This window comes from Gymnoscopelus braueri, assembly GCF_963280865.1.
Source record: "Gymnoscopelus braueri genome assembly, chromosome: 18".
Classification (NCBI taxonomy): Eukaryota; Metazoa; Chordata; class Actinopteri; order Myctophiformes; family Myctophidae; genus Gymnoscopelus; species Gymnoscopelus braueri.
This window is the reverse complement of record NC_137618.1, coordinates 33,348,696-33,363,910: the sequence shown is the minus strand read 5'-3', so window position 1 is coordinate 33,363,910 and position 15,215 is coordinate 33,348,696. Positions and strand designations below refer to the sequence as shown.

Here is a 15,215-nt window from a genome sequence, read left to right as displayed (position 1 = left end):
AAGAGGAGCGCTCAAGAGACAGGACGAGAGGGACATTTTATTAAGGACTCACGCTGTTTTCCCGTCATTGATGATATGGCTACTGTATGATACAGTAGCCTATCATCAAGTCATACGTTAAGAATTGCTGTGGTGGTTATCCAGAGCATGTACCCGATGAAATCACAAATGAAATAGGCCTATTTAAAATTGATTTAGCTTCTTAGCTGAAAAGTATAATTTGATGATATCAACGAAAGATCGTTGGAATGACTAAAATTTACTAAAATTCAGCACAATACACGTGATCACTAACCGAATATGCCAAGTGTTTATTTTCATTAGACATTACACGCTGCTGATATCAATTTATAATGTATCATTGCCTAGAATAAAATACATGTGGAGGAATCCAGAACCTTCAGATATACAATTTTAACAATAATATAGGCAAAGCTGAGGAACAAATGAAAAAAAAATCAATCTAAACACACCACCAGTGGTCAAATTAACACGAAAACGAGTCTCCAACACTACAAAAAGGGCCACCGATGAAAAGCACTCATATACCACGAATCAATTAACCCATACAAGCCAATACAAAAGCGTTGTGGCCAGTTTGATGTTATTTGTAGTCCATGACTGCCATCTACTGGAAGAAAATCAGTCCCGCATATAATCTCTTATCTCACATGAAAATAAGGGACAGTCCATTCTTACATAGCTTTGTTTGTTATAATAATCATTAGCCAAAAAAAACAACTAAAAACAATAAAACAACATTGTAAACATTTAGTTTTGTGTCCAACAAATGTAAAAAAAAAAAAAAAAAAAACAGGACACACTCGTGCTTTCGCTCTGATCTGTGTTGATTCTTTTCTCTATTTTTCCAACTCCTTTCTTTCTTTCCCCCTTTCCCTGCTTCTGCTCCTCCCATTTACCACTCCATCCTTCCGTCTATCTGCACTGCTCCTGTTCCTATGGTCATCTGTACCGTGACGACCGTCTCTGCCTCCGTCGTCACTCTGGCTCCTCTCCGGACCAGACTTAGAGCTGCTGGGTCTCTGTCTGTCCCTGCTGTCGCGTCTCTGTCTGTCCCTGCTGTCGCGTCTCTGTCTGTCCCTGCTGTCGCGTCTCTGTCTGTCCCTGCTGTCGCGTCTCTGTCTGTCCCGGCTGTCACGTCTCTGTCTGTCCCTGCTGTCGCGTCTCGGTCTGTCCCCGCTGTCCTGTCTCGGTCTGTCCCCGCTGTCCTGTCTCGGTCTGTCCCCGCTGTCATGTCTTTGTTTATCTCTGCAGTCGGGTCTCTGTCTGAAGCTGCTGTTGCGCCTCTGTCTGTCCCTGCTGCCGTGTCTCTGTCTGTCAGTGCTGTCGCACCTAAGTGGTTCCTGACCTTCCTGCAGCTTGCTCTTCCTCTCTGGGCTGTGCGTTCGGCCCTCATCGCTTCCCCTTTCCATCCCTCTCCGTGTGCCATCTCCACGGCGAGGGCTCCGTGACCTGCTCCTGTGGGGAGACGAGTTGTTCTTACTCTCCGCGCCGGTATCTTGACGGGATTCATTGCTCTTGCTCTTCTTCTTCTTTCTCTTTTGGTTCTTAGATTTGCCGTGGCTGTTGGAGTCGGAGTCAGAGTCACTGTCACTGCTGCTGCTGGAACTGTCGCTACTTTCATGCTTTTTCTTGTGCTTCCTTTTGTTTTGCTTTTTCTGTTTATTGCTCTTCTTCTTCTCCTTCTTCTTCTTTTCCAGGCGATCAAGTTTCCTGGGGAATATGAAAAGTAATATTTAATGTACAATGCACAGCACTTCTGTCATAATAGTGTACTATGTTCTCAGACACACACTAACTATACGTTTCATTATTATTTTTATATATATATATATATATATATATATATATATATATATATATATATATGTTTTGTTTTTTATTATATAGACCCCACAGGTGAAAGTAAGCCAGTACAGACCAAAAGATTGGCAGTAGCGCAGTGCAGACAAATAATTCCCAGTTGTCAAGAAAATACAGTTTTAAATTATATTATCATCATATGAAATTTTGGTCCAACACAGATAACAGGCCTAACAAGTGACTTTCATGGATTGTTGTGACTGTGTAAACCCTTACTGCTGGTGTGTGTGTGTGTGTGTGTGTGCGCGAGCGTCTATGTGTGTAAAAAGTGTGTTTGATTTATTGTTACTGCTCTTGCTGAATTTTCCCGACATGACCATGCACTCCATCTATGTTGTTTGCATCGGACAAGAGCGGATGATAAATGATTGTACCAAAAGCCTTGTGACAAACTGGTCTGAATGTTTGACAAGCATTCCATACAAATGGGTGCACTCATTTAAGGATGCCCTGTAGGCAGCCAGTAAGTCAATGCTCCCGTCAAGAGTTCACCCACTTAAGGTAATGTGTCACATTTTGCTCCAATGTGTACAAAATTAAAACCCAAAACACAATTAAAAGGTTTGCCTTGCTGTCTTTGTATCCTATGTTTAGTCAATTGACTGGAAAAAAGAAAGAAAAAAAAAAATCACTCCTGTGGCGAGATCTCTGAACTAAATTATTATTATTATTACTACTATTATTTCCAATTCCAAGCTGGGCCTTAAGCATTACTACAGGAAGATAACAGTAATGTTGTTGTACTTACCTGAGGAGTTTCTGTTTTTGTTTGGTAGTTAGCGACTTCAAAAATTCCACTTCAGGATCCTGTTCTTCATCACTAGCTACATATTCCTACCAGAGAAAAACACAAGGACACAAAAATCTTTTTTTAAACAAAGAATACAAGCAATACCTAGGTAAATCTATATTGTTTTTGTCTTGTGGGAGTAAAACTATATCCCACTATGACTGCACAAATTGGTTTTGAACACCTTTTATCAAATCTTAACACATGACTAATCTTGCTTATAATGGAATAACACAGTGCTTAATGTAAATAATTGGCCACTTTATAGCAATCGCATGTAGAAAGAAGATAAAAGATACACCCAGGATGTTGGTCTTATGTCTAGACCTATGTGTGTGAAGATGGGGAGGGTGAGATTGACAATTACCTGCGATGGATCACAAACTGTAGCGTTTCTGTCAAGGACATGTTTTTTCAGGGCAAACCCACTGTTTCGCATCTCCGCCATTAACTCCGAGGGGTGCATTGACGGACCTGTTAGCACAAATCACAGCCTCAGAGTCCCATTGATGTCAGCCCATGCCAACCCACTACCTCCACAGTGGAAATTTCAGAGGTGGCTTTGTTAACAGAATAGGACACCAAATCAACTCACTCTACTTCCGGCTGAGCAAAATAATACAATATCATTTCGCCAAAGCAGCACTTATGGATAATCAGGAATATACAATAATTGCATTTTTCTCCGATCACAGGAGGGGCACCATTACTGCACTGCACCATCAACACTGCTGCACTGGACTCTTCCAGAGTAAACGCGTTACTTTAGTACTCAACTCCCTGATTGCAGGAGTGAGATTCAGCCTGAGACCCCCCCCCCCCCCAAAAAAAAAGCCAGCCAAAATACCAGAGGAATGCTGTTGTATGTTTCTTACAGCACTAACGGCTCAGACAAGAGACTCATGCTGGAAACATACAGTCAAACACAATTTTCATAGTGAATTCATGTTTACATTACAAAATATTATATTTTCTTGAAATGAATATCTGTATTAATTTTTAATCGACAATCAACATCAGTGATTAAATTAAAGAAGTGTAATTATAATTAAAAGGTTACCACCTACATCGCACCGCCGATCAGACCAATATGTCATAGTGTCGGGGGTTTTGTACACTTTTGACCACTTAGAGCCAAAAGGAACTGCAAGTAAAATTGTGTTTGTCAATGATATTGTTTATGAGGGTCAAAATGTAGGTTACCTGCTGGTTCCTCTGAAGTCGCAGAGGTGGCATTGATACCAGACAAGCCAAAGAGAGGACACTCTCTATCCGTGTTCACATGGCCCCATTTGTGACATTTGATGCATCTGACGTTGCGCACCTGAGAATTAAAAGGTCAGTAGACATAAATGTCTCTATTCCAACAATCTGTGAAGAGACACACGCAAAGTGCCGGATGTCAAGATAAAATCGAAGCTTATAGGGACATTTACTCATGAATTTAAAAAAAAATGTATAACGTGATAACTTTTAGGATCTATCAGACAGGGTCCATTTCAAAATATGAACGTATGTTATTCACAATTCATGATGGCATTGAGACAAATGAAAAAGTCCCACTATGACTTTAAACACCCACCTGGATCCCAAATGGCTGATCTCGAATAGTCATGTCATCCTTTGCATACCTATGTGGGGGAAAAAAGAAGTAAACATATAGCTAGGTCTTAATGCTGAAGGCCTACACATTCCGATGGTTAAAATGTGTGTGTAAAAATCGTATGTTTACTTCTCTCGAGGAGCCGTCTTTTGCCACTCAAACTTGCACTCTGACTCCCCCTCCTGAGGAAGAGAAAAACAGCATGAAGATATATAATATGTCAACTACCACACAATCATGTTTTACTTGGAGAATAAAACTTAAAAGGACCATACCAGTGTCATGTTTAGCCCCATTGACTACAACGACACACAATTTACTACATGGTATACTCTGACCTGACTTAAATTTTTGAGGAAGTCAATAGATGCCATTCATTTCAGTACAGTATGAAAATCAACTTGCAGAGACTTGAAACTTGCTTGAAATATAGTGAACATTATGGCACCTTTATGTTATTATCATTGCATTTTAACGTGACTGATCTGAAAAGTCTAGCTGAACAGTCCCTGGAGAAAATATTGATCTATGTCTATGACTTCTTACCTACACAATGAGGTTCACAGTCAACAGCCTCAATAATTCAGATAGATTTGGTAATGTTTTAAATGAATATGGAGAAAATGTGAACAAAGGCTAAACTTGAAAATGAAGCAGTTCAGTTGACAGGAAAATGGTCTATGTACAATACAATATATGGTCGAATCTGTGAATAGAAGACATTGTCTATCTTTATATGTACTATTCTAATATTAACCACATTAGGACATTAGTCTGAATAAAAAAATGCCACGTAAACACAATTTTCTTATCATCTTAATCCGCAAAACGGGTCTTCCAATCCCTGATTGGCAGACCAGGTCCATTGGCTTCACGGACATGTATGTCCTCAACACAACATCAGTTGTGTGGTAGTGGGTACCGCACTGTGTACTCTGAGAACAGGTACAACGGGTCCTCTAACAACAAATACAACGGGTCAGGTATAGCATAAACAGATAGAGTATGCAATGCATTCCCCAGTTGCATCGTTCCCGAGTAGGCCGGTGGCCGTGGGTACAGCACTAGGTAACAACCATAGAGTTAAAAATAATAGAGAGGGCACCCGAAATCTCCTCCCATCCACTTGCATTGAGTTGCTCACCCAGCGCATGGGCCTAAATCACCCCTTCTTCCGGGTTGGAAATTTGGTGGGCGCGGCCTATTTAGGGCCCAGTTCGTCACAGAAGTGACGCGTTTTGCGTCACAGAAGCGTGCAGCCCTGTGCGCAAGCACGTGCGCACGCTCGTGAGTCGAGCCCATTGGTCGAAACCGTTTTCGCTCGTTCATGTTGAGGCCCCAGGCCTGCAGTACCATGAATGGGCAGCATGTCCATTTGGCTTCAATGAAACCACTGGGTTCTGGGGGCTTGGTAACAACGGGTACAGCGAGTACTCTGACAACGGGTACAACAATATTGCACAACCGGGTGGGGCATGCATTCTAGAGTAGTCTATTTTAGAATAAAGCCAATAGTCGGATTATGGTAAATTTGTAACCCATGTAAATGTCAAGTCAATGACATGTACTGTATGGTGGTATGGTCCTTTAAAATTAGGTCATAACAGGTATATTGTACATATGTGCTGGTTGGCATGGCAATGTACTTTACCTCCTTTGTTTCCTCTTCAGCAAGGAGACAAATATGAAGGAGAAAAGAGAGAAGAGTTCAAATAAGTGCTATTAGTGATATTATAATAACATATAGGAGGATAATAATCATTCAATAACCATCAGCCTGTGGCGATAGTGATTACTAGTGAGTTACCTTTGTCTGCTCCGGGGGGAGCTTCATACATGAAATTGAGGCCATTTTTAACACGATCATCCCCCATCAACACTCTATGGTAGAAAGCAAATTATATCGATCAATGTCAGTACAAAGGTAGATAATAAGAGAAGCTTTTTAAGCTATGTATTATCTGACTGTCTCCTTAGCAAAAAAGCAGTGATCATGTGAAATGACCATCACGGTTATCTCTAATGCTGCAGTTTCATAAAACCTTGTTTAAATGATTCATGATCTGAAATTGCATAATTCCAAAAAGAAATTCAGTCAATTCAAAAAAGGATGCTGTTATTTAATAAAGAAATGTAGTTTATACAGAAGCAAGCAACTGTAACCTCACCTGTTGTTGTAGACATCCTGTTCTTTCATATAAGCATTCACAAGGTCTTCTTCCTTCTTCTTCTCGAAGGTCAATTTTTGTTCTGCTATCCATACCTGTAAAATAAAATAAAAACATACGAGATGCTTCATAATCTCAAGACATTTCTGGTCTGGGAAAAATATACATGGCCAAGTAATAACAATATTTTTGTGTTTCGAGAATTTCTTAAACGGTAACATGTTACTAGCTCTGGTCCATAGATAGCGTTATGAGTTCTCTTTAACGCTATGTGACTCTATTAAGGAATTTGTTTTCATACCACCGCCATTTCCATTGATCAGATCTGTAGGTGTCGCACTAGAGTAACTAAAACATTTTCCCGTCCGGTGGAATATTTTATTTTCTGGCCAAAAAGTGTACTTTAGACGGAAGGTGTGAGGGGCTGAGAGTGTACAACCGGTGAGAGTTGGCTTTCAACACCTTGAACCCGTCTTTGTTTTGGTGAGTAGCGAAAGTGTATTCTTTATTTATTACTGAAGTTAGTCGAGAGACTGCGATACCTCGGCTGTACATGAAACAAATACCTTGAGAGTCACATAGCACTGACCTGTTATTCAATATGTTAAGTTATGTCATTCGTATTTTGACTATAGCCTATAGATTTACAAGTGTCGTTTTAGTGTTATTATCGTTTCAACGTCTAATTCTGCGCTCTAATCAATGTTGCCTTAGCATTAGCTTAGCTAAATCCACGGTAAAGTAGGTTAGCATACAATTAGCATAGTTTAGAGGGCTATCCTGTGTGTAAAACTCTCACCTTTTTGATGTTTGACTTCGACGCAGGATGGAAATCTTTCTTGCACATGAAATTAGCAAACGACTTCCCCATGTTTGAATTATAACTGAAGCTTAATAGCCCCAAAACCTTGGTTCAAGTGAGTAAGTTGCTAACTTACTAGCTAGGGCTGACGCTCTGTGCTTCCGCAGCACACAAACTCTACTACCAGGGTTGCCAGATCTGCTTATTATAATTTGCCCGCAAGATTTTATTTGAAAATAGCCGATCTACAAGCTCACAACGCGTCACGATGCGACGCGTTGTGAGCTTGTAGATCTGCTATTTTCAAATAGCTGATGTATATGTTAAAGTGCCCATGTGGCCCATAGTTGCTTCTTTTTGGCTGGTTTTCCTAGATCTGGTTGCTTGTTTCTCTTACAGAATCTGGCAACACTGTCAACAACGTGTAAATAAATGTGTCACGTGACACGTCGTTTTCTTGGCCTTGCATACAGGCCAAGACATCTTTGATACAGTGGTGTAACAAAGTACATTTACTCAAGTACTGTACATAAGTACAATTTGAGGAATTTTTTAAAACTTAGTTTAGTAGTTTACTTAACTGGAGTATTTCCAATTGTTGTTTTACTTCTACTCCACTACATCTCAGAGGCAAATATTGTACTTTTACTCCACTACAATTATTTGAAAACTTTTGTTACTACTTTACTTTCCAGATATAAATTATTAGATTATATTAAAGTATATTTTGATGCCAATACTTTTGTACTTTTACTCAAGTAACATTTTGAACACAGGCCTTTTACTTGTATTACAGAGTATTTTTATGTTGTGGTAAGCCAATATAATAATTATTATGATGACAACAGTTAACTGCGCACTCGGTGGTTAACTGTATTGTTTCCGGAGCAAGCAGTCACGTGGCGTTCTGAGAGGAGGTGGATTATGTGGAATGGAAATAGAAAGTGAGTGTGAACATTGGTAAGAAAGAATATCTCTCACGATAGATATTAGGACCTGACGTGCAGATGTCTGAATATCACAAACAGAACTCAAGACTAATGGCTGTAGACCGTAGCTCTATAATGTATGGCTTTGATATTTGGCATAATATAGTGTTTGTATTTGTTGATGACATGTATTATTGTGTTAATTTCTTATGCTATATGTTGATTAATTGAACACATAGGACCACAATGGAAACAAGTCCCCAGGACTTTTGTTGTGTTATCCTTTTAATAGCCTTAATGTCTTACTGCACCATGTGCTGTTTACATTTCTGAATAATAAAGTATTCAATCAATCAAACAAACACGTTAGTTTATCCCTGAAAGTGTATACATTTTAACTAAATAATCCGCAAACGTAAGGGTCTTTAAAGGTACACTCTCAAGAGTTACAAATGGATGCATTAACAACAGAGAAGATTTAAATATGTACCTGAATGTTTCAGCTACCCTGTATATCTGACAATACCAGGAATGTAGAACAGGGGTCTTCAACGTTTTTCAGTCCAAAGGACCCCTTAGCTGAGAGAGGGATGAAGCAGGGACCCCCACTACATACTGTATAAAAAAATTGACGTAAACTTTTACATAGATTTCATTGATAGTTTCATAGACTTGTTTGTCAGCACTATCATCAGTGTTGTGAATTTTAACGCTATTTCTATTGATATATATGTTGGATTCATGTTAATGTGTACTTTCAGACAGTTAACCTTTTAAACCCTCATTACTTGGCTCTGTACTTGTCTGCTGTCTGCTCTTTCCCCTCTACACCAACCCTCAGAAAATAGCCGATCTACAAGCTCACAACGCCTCGCAGCACGAGGCGTTGTGAGCTTGTAGATCTGCTATTTTCGGGCTAATGTTCCCCATCACACAATGTTTTGGTGGACCCACTGTAGTCACTCTGAGGACCCCCTAGGGGTCACGGACCCCCCGTTGACATTCTACATTGTAGAAGTGTAGAATAACGGTTGTTCTTTCCTTTTATTGTCATAGTTATACCTGCCCCTGCCACGATGTACCCATCCTCTTGTGATACTTTCGTGGCCCTGCCCCCATCCACAGAAGGACAACATATTGTGTTTGGAAAGAACTCTGACAGGTAGGGCTGTCACAATTATTTATCAGGCGACATAATCGCCTGATGATTATTATTTATTATTTGAGGTCATCACAATTATTTTTGCATAATCATCGGAATCGTTTGCATTCATCTCTATAAATTCATCTTCAAAAATGTTCATACATTTACAAAATCTTCCAAAAATAGCTGAAATAGCAGATCTACAACATGATCTACAAGCTCACAACGTGCCATGATGTGACGCGTTGTGAGCTTGTACATCTGATTTTTTCCTAAAAAATCTGAAAGTAGGAAATTATTACAGTAAATATGACCCGTTTTGGCCATAGTACGTTATTCATTTTTTATTATTCGTACGAGATGGGCGAAAATACATTGAAAAGTATTTTGATACAAAATACAAATACTGGGTCAAACAATTTATCAAAATACAAAATATAAATACAGGTCAGAGAAATGTATTTGAGATACAAATACGTATTTTGTATTTTGAAAATACAAAATACGTATTTTGTATTTTGAAAATACAAAATACGTATTTTGTATTTTGAAAATACACAAAATACATTTCATAAAAAATTCTGAAATGATTAGTTATTTAATATATTGATTGCCAAATATTAAATCAATTGCCTGTCAGAATTTCTAAGAATAAATTTACCATACAAGCAGAGTGTTTTTGATGGTGTTTGGCTTTGGAGCATGCAGCCTAAATGTTTACCACTGTGTGTGAGAGCGCATGCCAGAGTTACCGTTATCATCAAAAACTAGACAATAACTATGGCATGAGACTGAATGCACAGCTGCCTCTACATCTGTACTTCAAAGCCTGCAAAACCGCTCTGCCAGCCTAATAATAATAATAATGATTAGGAGAAATTCTAAGCAAATCAAAGTGCTATAACTGTATCAAACATCCACCACCACCAAATTACATTGAAAAAAAGTGGCAATTATCTTTGAACTGCATGCTGTATATACATAGCATCACAAATAATATTAGGCTTCTCTGACCATTTGTGTTATGCAGTAATTTACAAAAGTAAACTATCTTTAATGCATAAGGAAACCAAACCTTGTGGCTGTGTTTGTCATATCCATGGACATGGTGAATAAACAAAGCTGCACTGCACAGATGCCACAACGTGAACTTTATTTAGTAGATTATTTAGTAATCAATTCACATCAAGTCAAAAACTGAAACTGACTCCACTATGCTGGCTTCAGTGGCTTGTGGGGGTCAGGTTTGTCAAAAATAAATAAAAAATTGGCATGGACATATAGGCCTAGCCCTAAATGTGTAGCCTACTAGTGGACAAACATATGTATTTCCGTACTCATTAAATCAGTGTCCTACCTATTCTGAAAAAAAAAAAAACCTGGACACTGGAATTTCAATTACTGGGTATTGTGGGAAACTGACTCCCGGTTATCTCTGGGGAATTGTCCACGAGGATTCATTTAGTTGATGCAACTTGGAGGTCTGATGTGAACTCTGTCTGTCTCAACTCAAGGCCCGCCCTACTCTGCCTCTCATTTGTGGTTCAATTTGAGGGTAAACCAATCAGAGGCGGAGTAAAAGTGACATCACACATTGTGTGTGTGTGTGTGTGTGTGTGTGTGTGTGTGTGTGTGTGTGTGTGTGTGTGTGTGTGTGTGTGTGTGTGTGTGTGTTTTCTCCTACAGATTAAACCTGTGTAAATGTTTAAAACGTGTCAATTTGTGGGGAAAAAAATAAAAGTATTTTATGTATTTCAAATACAGAAAATACTACATTTGAAAGTATTTCATTTTTTCCATCCCAGCCAAATACAAATTACAAAATACAAAAAAGTATTTCAAATACGTATTTCAAATACATGTATTGCAAATACTGCCCATAAAATAAAATAAAGTATTTTATGTATTTCAAATACAGAAAATACTATTTGAAAAGTATTTGAAAGTATTTTGATACAAATTACATTTCATTTTTTCCATCCCAGCCAAATACAAATTACAAAATACAAAAAAGTATTTCAAATACGTATTTCAAATACATGTATTTCAAATACTGCCCATCTCAGACGTTTCTGTGTATAAGTTATTTGTTTTTTTCTTTGATTGAGCTCTCTTCCCCCTTCTTCTTCCCTTTCTTTTTTTATGGAAATAACAACAATGGAGCTTGCACAAAAACGAATTTCACCCACTGTTTTACACCTGTAAACCTGTGATGTGACAATAAAGCTGATGCTGATTCTGATTCTATATCTGCTCTGTGAAGTTTTGTTTACAATGCCTAAAAGGCAAACAAATGTCATTTTGATTGATTGGTTCCAACGTTCAATGCCAAAAACACAAGTTGTTTATCGCAATGATTTGTATGACAATTAATCGTTAACTAAAATGTCATGATCGTGATGATAACTTTTGACAGGCCTTGTGATGAAGTGCAGGAGGTGGTTTACTTTCCTGCGAGAGACTATGAAGCTGGAGAGAAGGTTGAGGTAGGTATAGGAAAGGAAATCCTGACTTGTTTGATGTTTCGAAACTGTGATCTTTCAACATTGCTGAATTTATAATTCAAAGCTGCAATCTGTATGTTTAACCTGAGATTTGAACCCAGGTCTCCCACATGAGACCATATTTCAGCCAAGAAGTAGCCTGGGGTCAATACCATTTTCGGTCAGGCTTTCCTCCGCTGTGGAAAGCCTGATGACGCGAGGTTAGCCAAGAAGCAGTTCCCGCTTTAAGATATTATGAGCTTCAGGCAATACTACTTGTACTACTTGACAACCAATAGGTGTCACTAGCTACCCAACAGCTCTAACTTTCTCAATGGAAGAGCAGGGAGACCACTTCCAACTACTATACTGCAGATGTTCTAGTTATATTGTATCAAAATAAGTTCTGGATTGCAGGTTTAATTATATCCATTGACAGCTTTTGCTCTTCTTTGTTCTTCTTCAAAGTGCACGTACATAGAGATTGAGCAGGCCAGCCACACGTATGCTGTTGTGTTGAGCAGACCTGCTTGGCTGTGGGGGGCAGAAATGGGGGCAAATGAGCACCAGGTTTGTATTGGAAATGAAGCAGTTTGGGGCAGAGAGAATGCTGACGACGAGGAGGCTCTTCTTGGCATGGACCTGGTCAGGTAATAATTGCTCTCCAGATGGATCATTTATGCTTTTTGTACAACCATGTTGCTCGCGGTTTTTAATTATTCATTTTTGTAATCATTTATTTTCTTTCGGTGAGCAGCACAGTCGTAAAAAGTTTTAATTTGACTTTAAACATTACCATGCAATACATCACAACTATTATCAAGTTGCCCTTATTATTGCCCTTTATCGCCTTAAAATTGTAAATGCATAGTCATGCAAATATACATTCTTAACTGACATTTCCTATTAAACTATTATTCCTATTCCTATTAAACTACTATTATAAACAGAATTCACCGTGAGAAAAGATCACAGAAAAGGCAAAGCATGAATCTGTGTCTCTTAATCTTTCTAGACTTGGACTTGAGAGGGCGGACACTGCCGAGAGAGCTGTGGATGTCATTACAGAGCTGCTGGGAAAATATGGTCAGGGAGGATCTTGCATGGAGGATGAGAGTGGCTTCACCTACCATAACAGCTTCCTTATCTCAGACAGGAAGGAGGCATGGCTGCTGGAAACATCTGGGAAATACTGGGCGGCAGAGAAAGTGGAAGGTAATCACATGCAACATCTTCAACACAGCATACAAGACTGAGATCACAAAGCATGCCATCACATGCCCAACAAAATTCCAAAGTTAAGGCCATGGTTACGGTTTGTCATTAGGATCAACCATATGACCCTGCAGTCATGGGACATTCTCTGACTATCACACAAAGCAACTGAGTTGTCATCTAAAAGCACTGGTTCTCAACTTGGGGTCCTTGAGGGGGTTCCCCAGCTAAATGATTCATAGTTAGGAACCAAATGGATCCATTTCATTTGTACTCTCAGACAAATGGAATGGGAAAACAATTTTATTTTAATATAAATAACATACATTTGGAGTGGTTGGATTTTGGTCTCCCTTGACATTTCCTGTGTCTGTTTGACTCAATCTGGTTTTGAGAGGTACTGCCTGCAGGTCAAAATTCAATTTCTCCCTGGTATAAATGTCTGTGCTTTAAAAAGTTGGGAATCGCTGATCTAAATGGTATTATTGCATGTATAGTAGTAGTCTTAATCTCTTATGTTTATCATGTTTTACCCTGCTAGATGGATACCGTAACATCTCTAATCAATATGGCATAACAACCAAGATAGACAAGGAACATCCAGGAATGAGGGAATATGCCCGGAGCCAAGGCTGGTGGGATGGAAAGACACAGTTTAACTTTGCTCAAGTCTATAGCTTCTTGACTACAGCCAGAATCGAGGCTTCTGGCAGCCGATACTGTGAGGGAAAGAACTTGTTGGAAAAAAGCAATGGTCAGTCACACAATGCAATTCATTGTAATAGTAATAATAATGTTAATATTTGATGAAGAGATTGTTCATGTGACTAAAACCACCAAATACTTATATTTACTGAAGGCCACATCACTCCTGAGACGATGATGGATATCCTAAGAGATAAAGAAAGCGGTATCAACATGGAGGGGATGTTTATGACAACAGGAAGTATGGTGTCAGTGATACCCAAGGATCCTGCGTTGCCAGGGGTCCACTACTTCACTGCAACTCCTGACCCTGAAAGGTAGTTAGTACAGCAAAACCTTTTGGTTTAGAAGTAACGCATTATTTTATTATACATTTCATTCACTGAATGATCCTTTTCTGTGACAGGTCTGTTTTCAAACCTTTCGTCTTTGTGAATGACATTAAACAGTTGAAGCTGACAAGCTCTCCCAGCTATGGTCTTGATGATCCTGTGAAGAAGAAACCCCGCTTCCAGAGCAAGCCTGATCGCAAACATCCGTTGTTCATCAAACATGAAGTGGTGGCTGCCATCATTGAAACCACAAAGGTTAAAACCACTTAGTAAACCCTCTTAGTGAACTTGGTCCGGTCTCTTTTTTCCTTGAGACTACACCAAATCCCTTCGCCGAAAAGAGCCACATTTCGGTGAATGTTCCCCCTAGAATTGGGAAGTGACTTATGCCTTCAGACTTATGCCTGGGGTTAAAAATGCATTTATAATTCAGAATTCAGTTCTGTCGTTACACCATTTGTTTTATGGTAATCTCTGCTGACTACTTTCCTTCTGAAGATTTTCTACCTGCTTTATTTCCCTCAGGAAAGAGGAAAGAAGATTACAGAAAATATGAGGCAGCTGGAAAAAGACAAGATGGCTGAGATGGAGAACATTCTATCAAATGGTGTTCAAGACTCTACATTGGTGGTGAATCTGTTCACAAACTCTGTTCAGGAGGAGATGACTGTGTATAGCAAAAGTTGAGAATGGGTCAGGGGTCAGGGGTTCCCAAACCTTTTCAGCCCGAGACCCTAAGAGAAGTTTGGTATCTCCCCGGAACTCAAACTTAATAAAATACATTATGAATTCATCACTTAATAGTGAAGAACATAGCTGTTCGCATAGCCACTCACAACGTGTTGCATTGACACGCGTTGTGAGCTTGTAAGTTGGGCTAAGTTTTTCTGATTCTTTTGGGGAAAAAATAAACGATTTAAATTTCTTAAATAATTTCATTGAACATTTTTGAAAATCTTTTGAAATAATATAAAACTGTTAGGGAACCACTGACATGTCTCCCAAGTTGAAAGTTTGGCTCGATTAGACGGCATATACTGTTACTTCTCAGCCAAGCACAGACCACCAGATACGTACTCATAATTTGCACGAAGAAAGTATATTAAAATCACATTACAACAGGACATTGCATTAACTATATTAAAAACAGGCACTAAATT

The 15,215-nt window shown here is 39.0% G+C and overlaps 2 protein-coding genes across 6 annotated transcripts; one reads left to right on the top strand and one right to left on the bottom strand.

Moving 5' to 3' along the window:
* Positions 1-287: 287 nt before the first annotated feature.
* Positions 288-7,412, bottom strand: cirsr (corepressor of RBPJ and splicing regulator). 2 transcript variants are annotated; one of them, XM_080456525.1, is made up of 11 exons: positions 7,245-7,412; positions 6,446-6,540; positions 6,085-6,158; positions 5,929-5,942; positions 4,407-4,459; positions 4,257-4,305; positions 3,878-3,998; positions 3,042-3,148; positions 2,633-2,718; positions 1,354-1,734; positions 288-1,305 (listed from the first exon to the last, which is right to left on the bottom strand). In XM_080456525.1, the coding sequence occupies exons 1-11, from the start codon at positions 7,314-7,316 to the stop codon at positions 861-863; spliced, it is 1,497 nt and encodes a 498-aa protein (XP_080312651.1). In that variant the 5' UTR covers positions 7,317-7,412; the 3' UTR covers positions 288-860. The 2 variants fall into 2 exon arrangements, with proteins under 2 accessions (XP_080312651.1, XP_080312650.1); XM_080456524.1 differs by having other exon boundaries at positions 288-1,734.
* Positions 6,801-15,210, top strand: scrn3 (secernin 3). Of its 4 annotated transcripts, XM_080456526.1 has the most exons (10): positions 6,871-6,928; positions 8,143-8,191; positions 9,233-9,338; positions 11,737-11,806; positions 12,272-12,453; positions 12,819-13,018; positions 13,560-13,772; positions 13,878-14,040; positions 14,130-14,310; positions 14,581-15,210. In XM_080456526.1, the coding sequence occupies exons 2-10, from the start codon at positions 8,179-8,181 to the stop codon at positions 14,740-14,742; spliced, it is 1,290 nt and encodes a 429-aa protein (XP_080312652.1). In that variant the 5' UTR covers positions 6,871-6,928; positions 8,143-8,178; the 3' UTR covers positions 14,743-15,210. The 4 variants fall into 4 exon arrangements, with proteins under 4 accessions (XP_080312653.1, XP_080312652.1, XP_080312654.1 ...); XM_080456527.1 differs by lacking the exon at positions 8,143-8,191 and having other exon boundaries at positions 6,801-6,928; positions 14,581-15,209; XM_080456528.1 differs by lacking the exon at positions 6,871-6,928 and having other exon boundaries at positions 8,160-8,207.
* Positions 15,211-15,215: the final 5 nt, after the last annotated feature.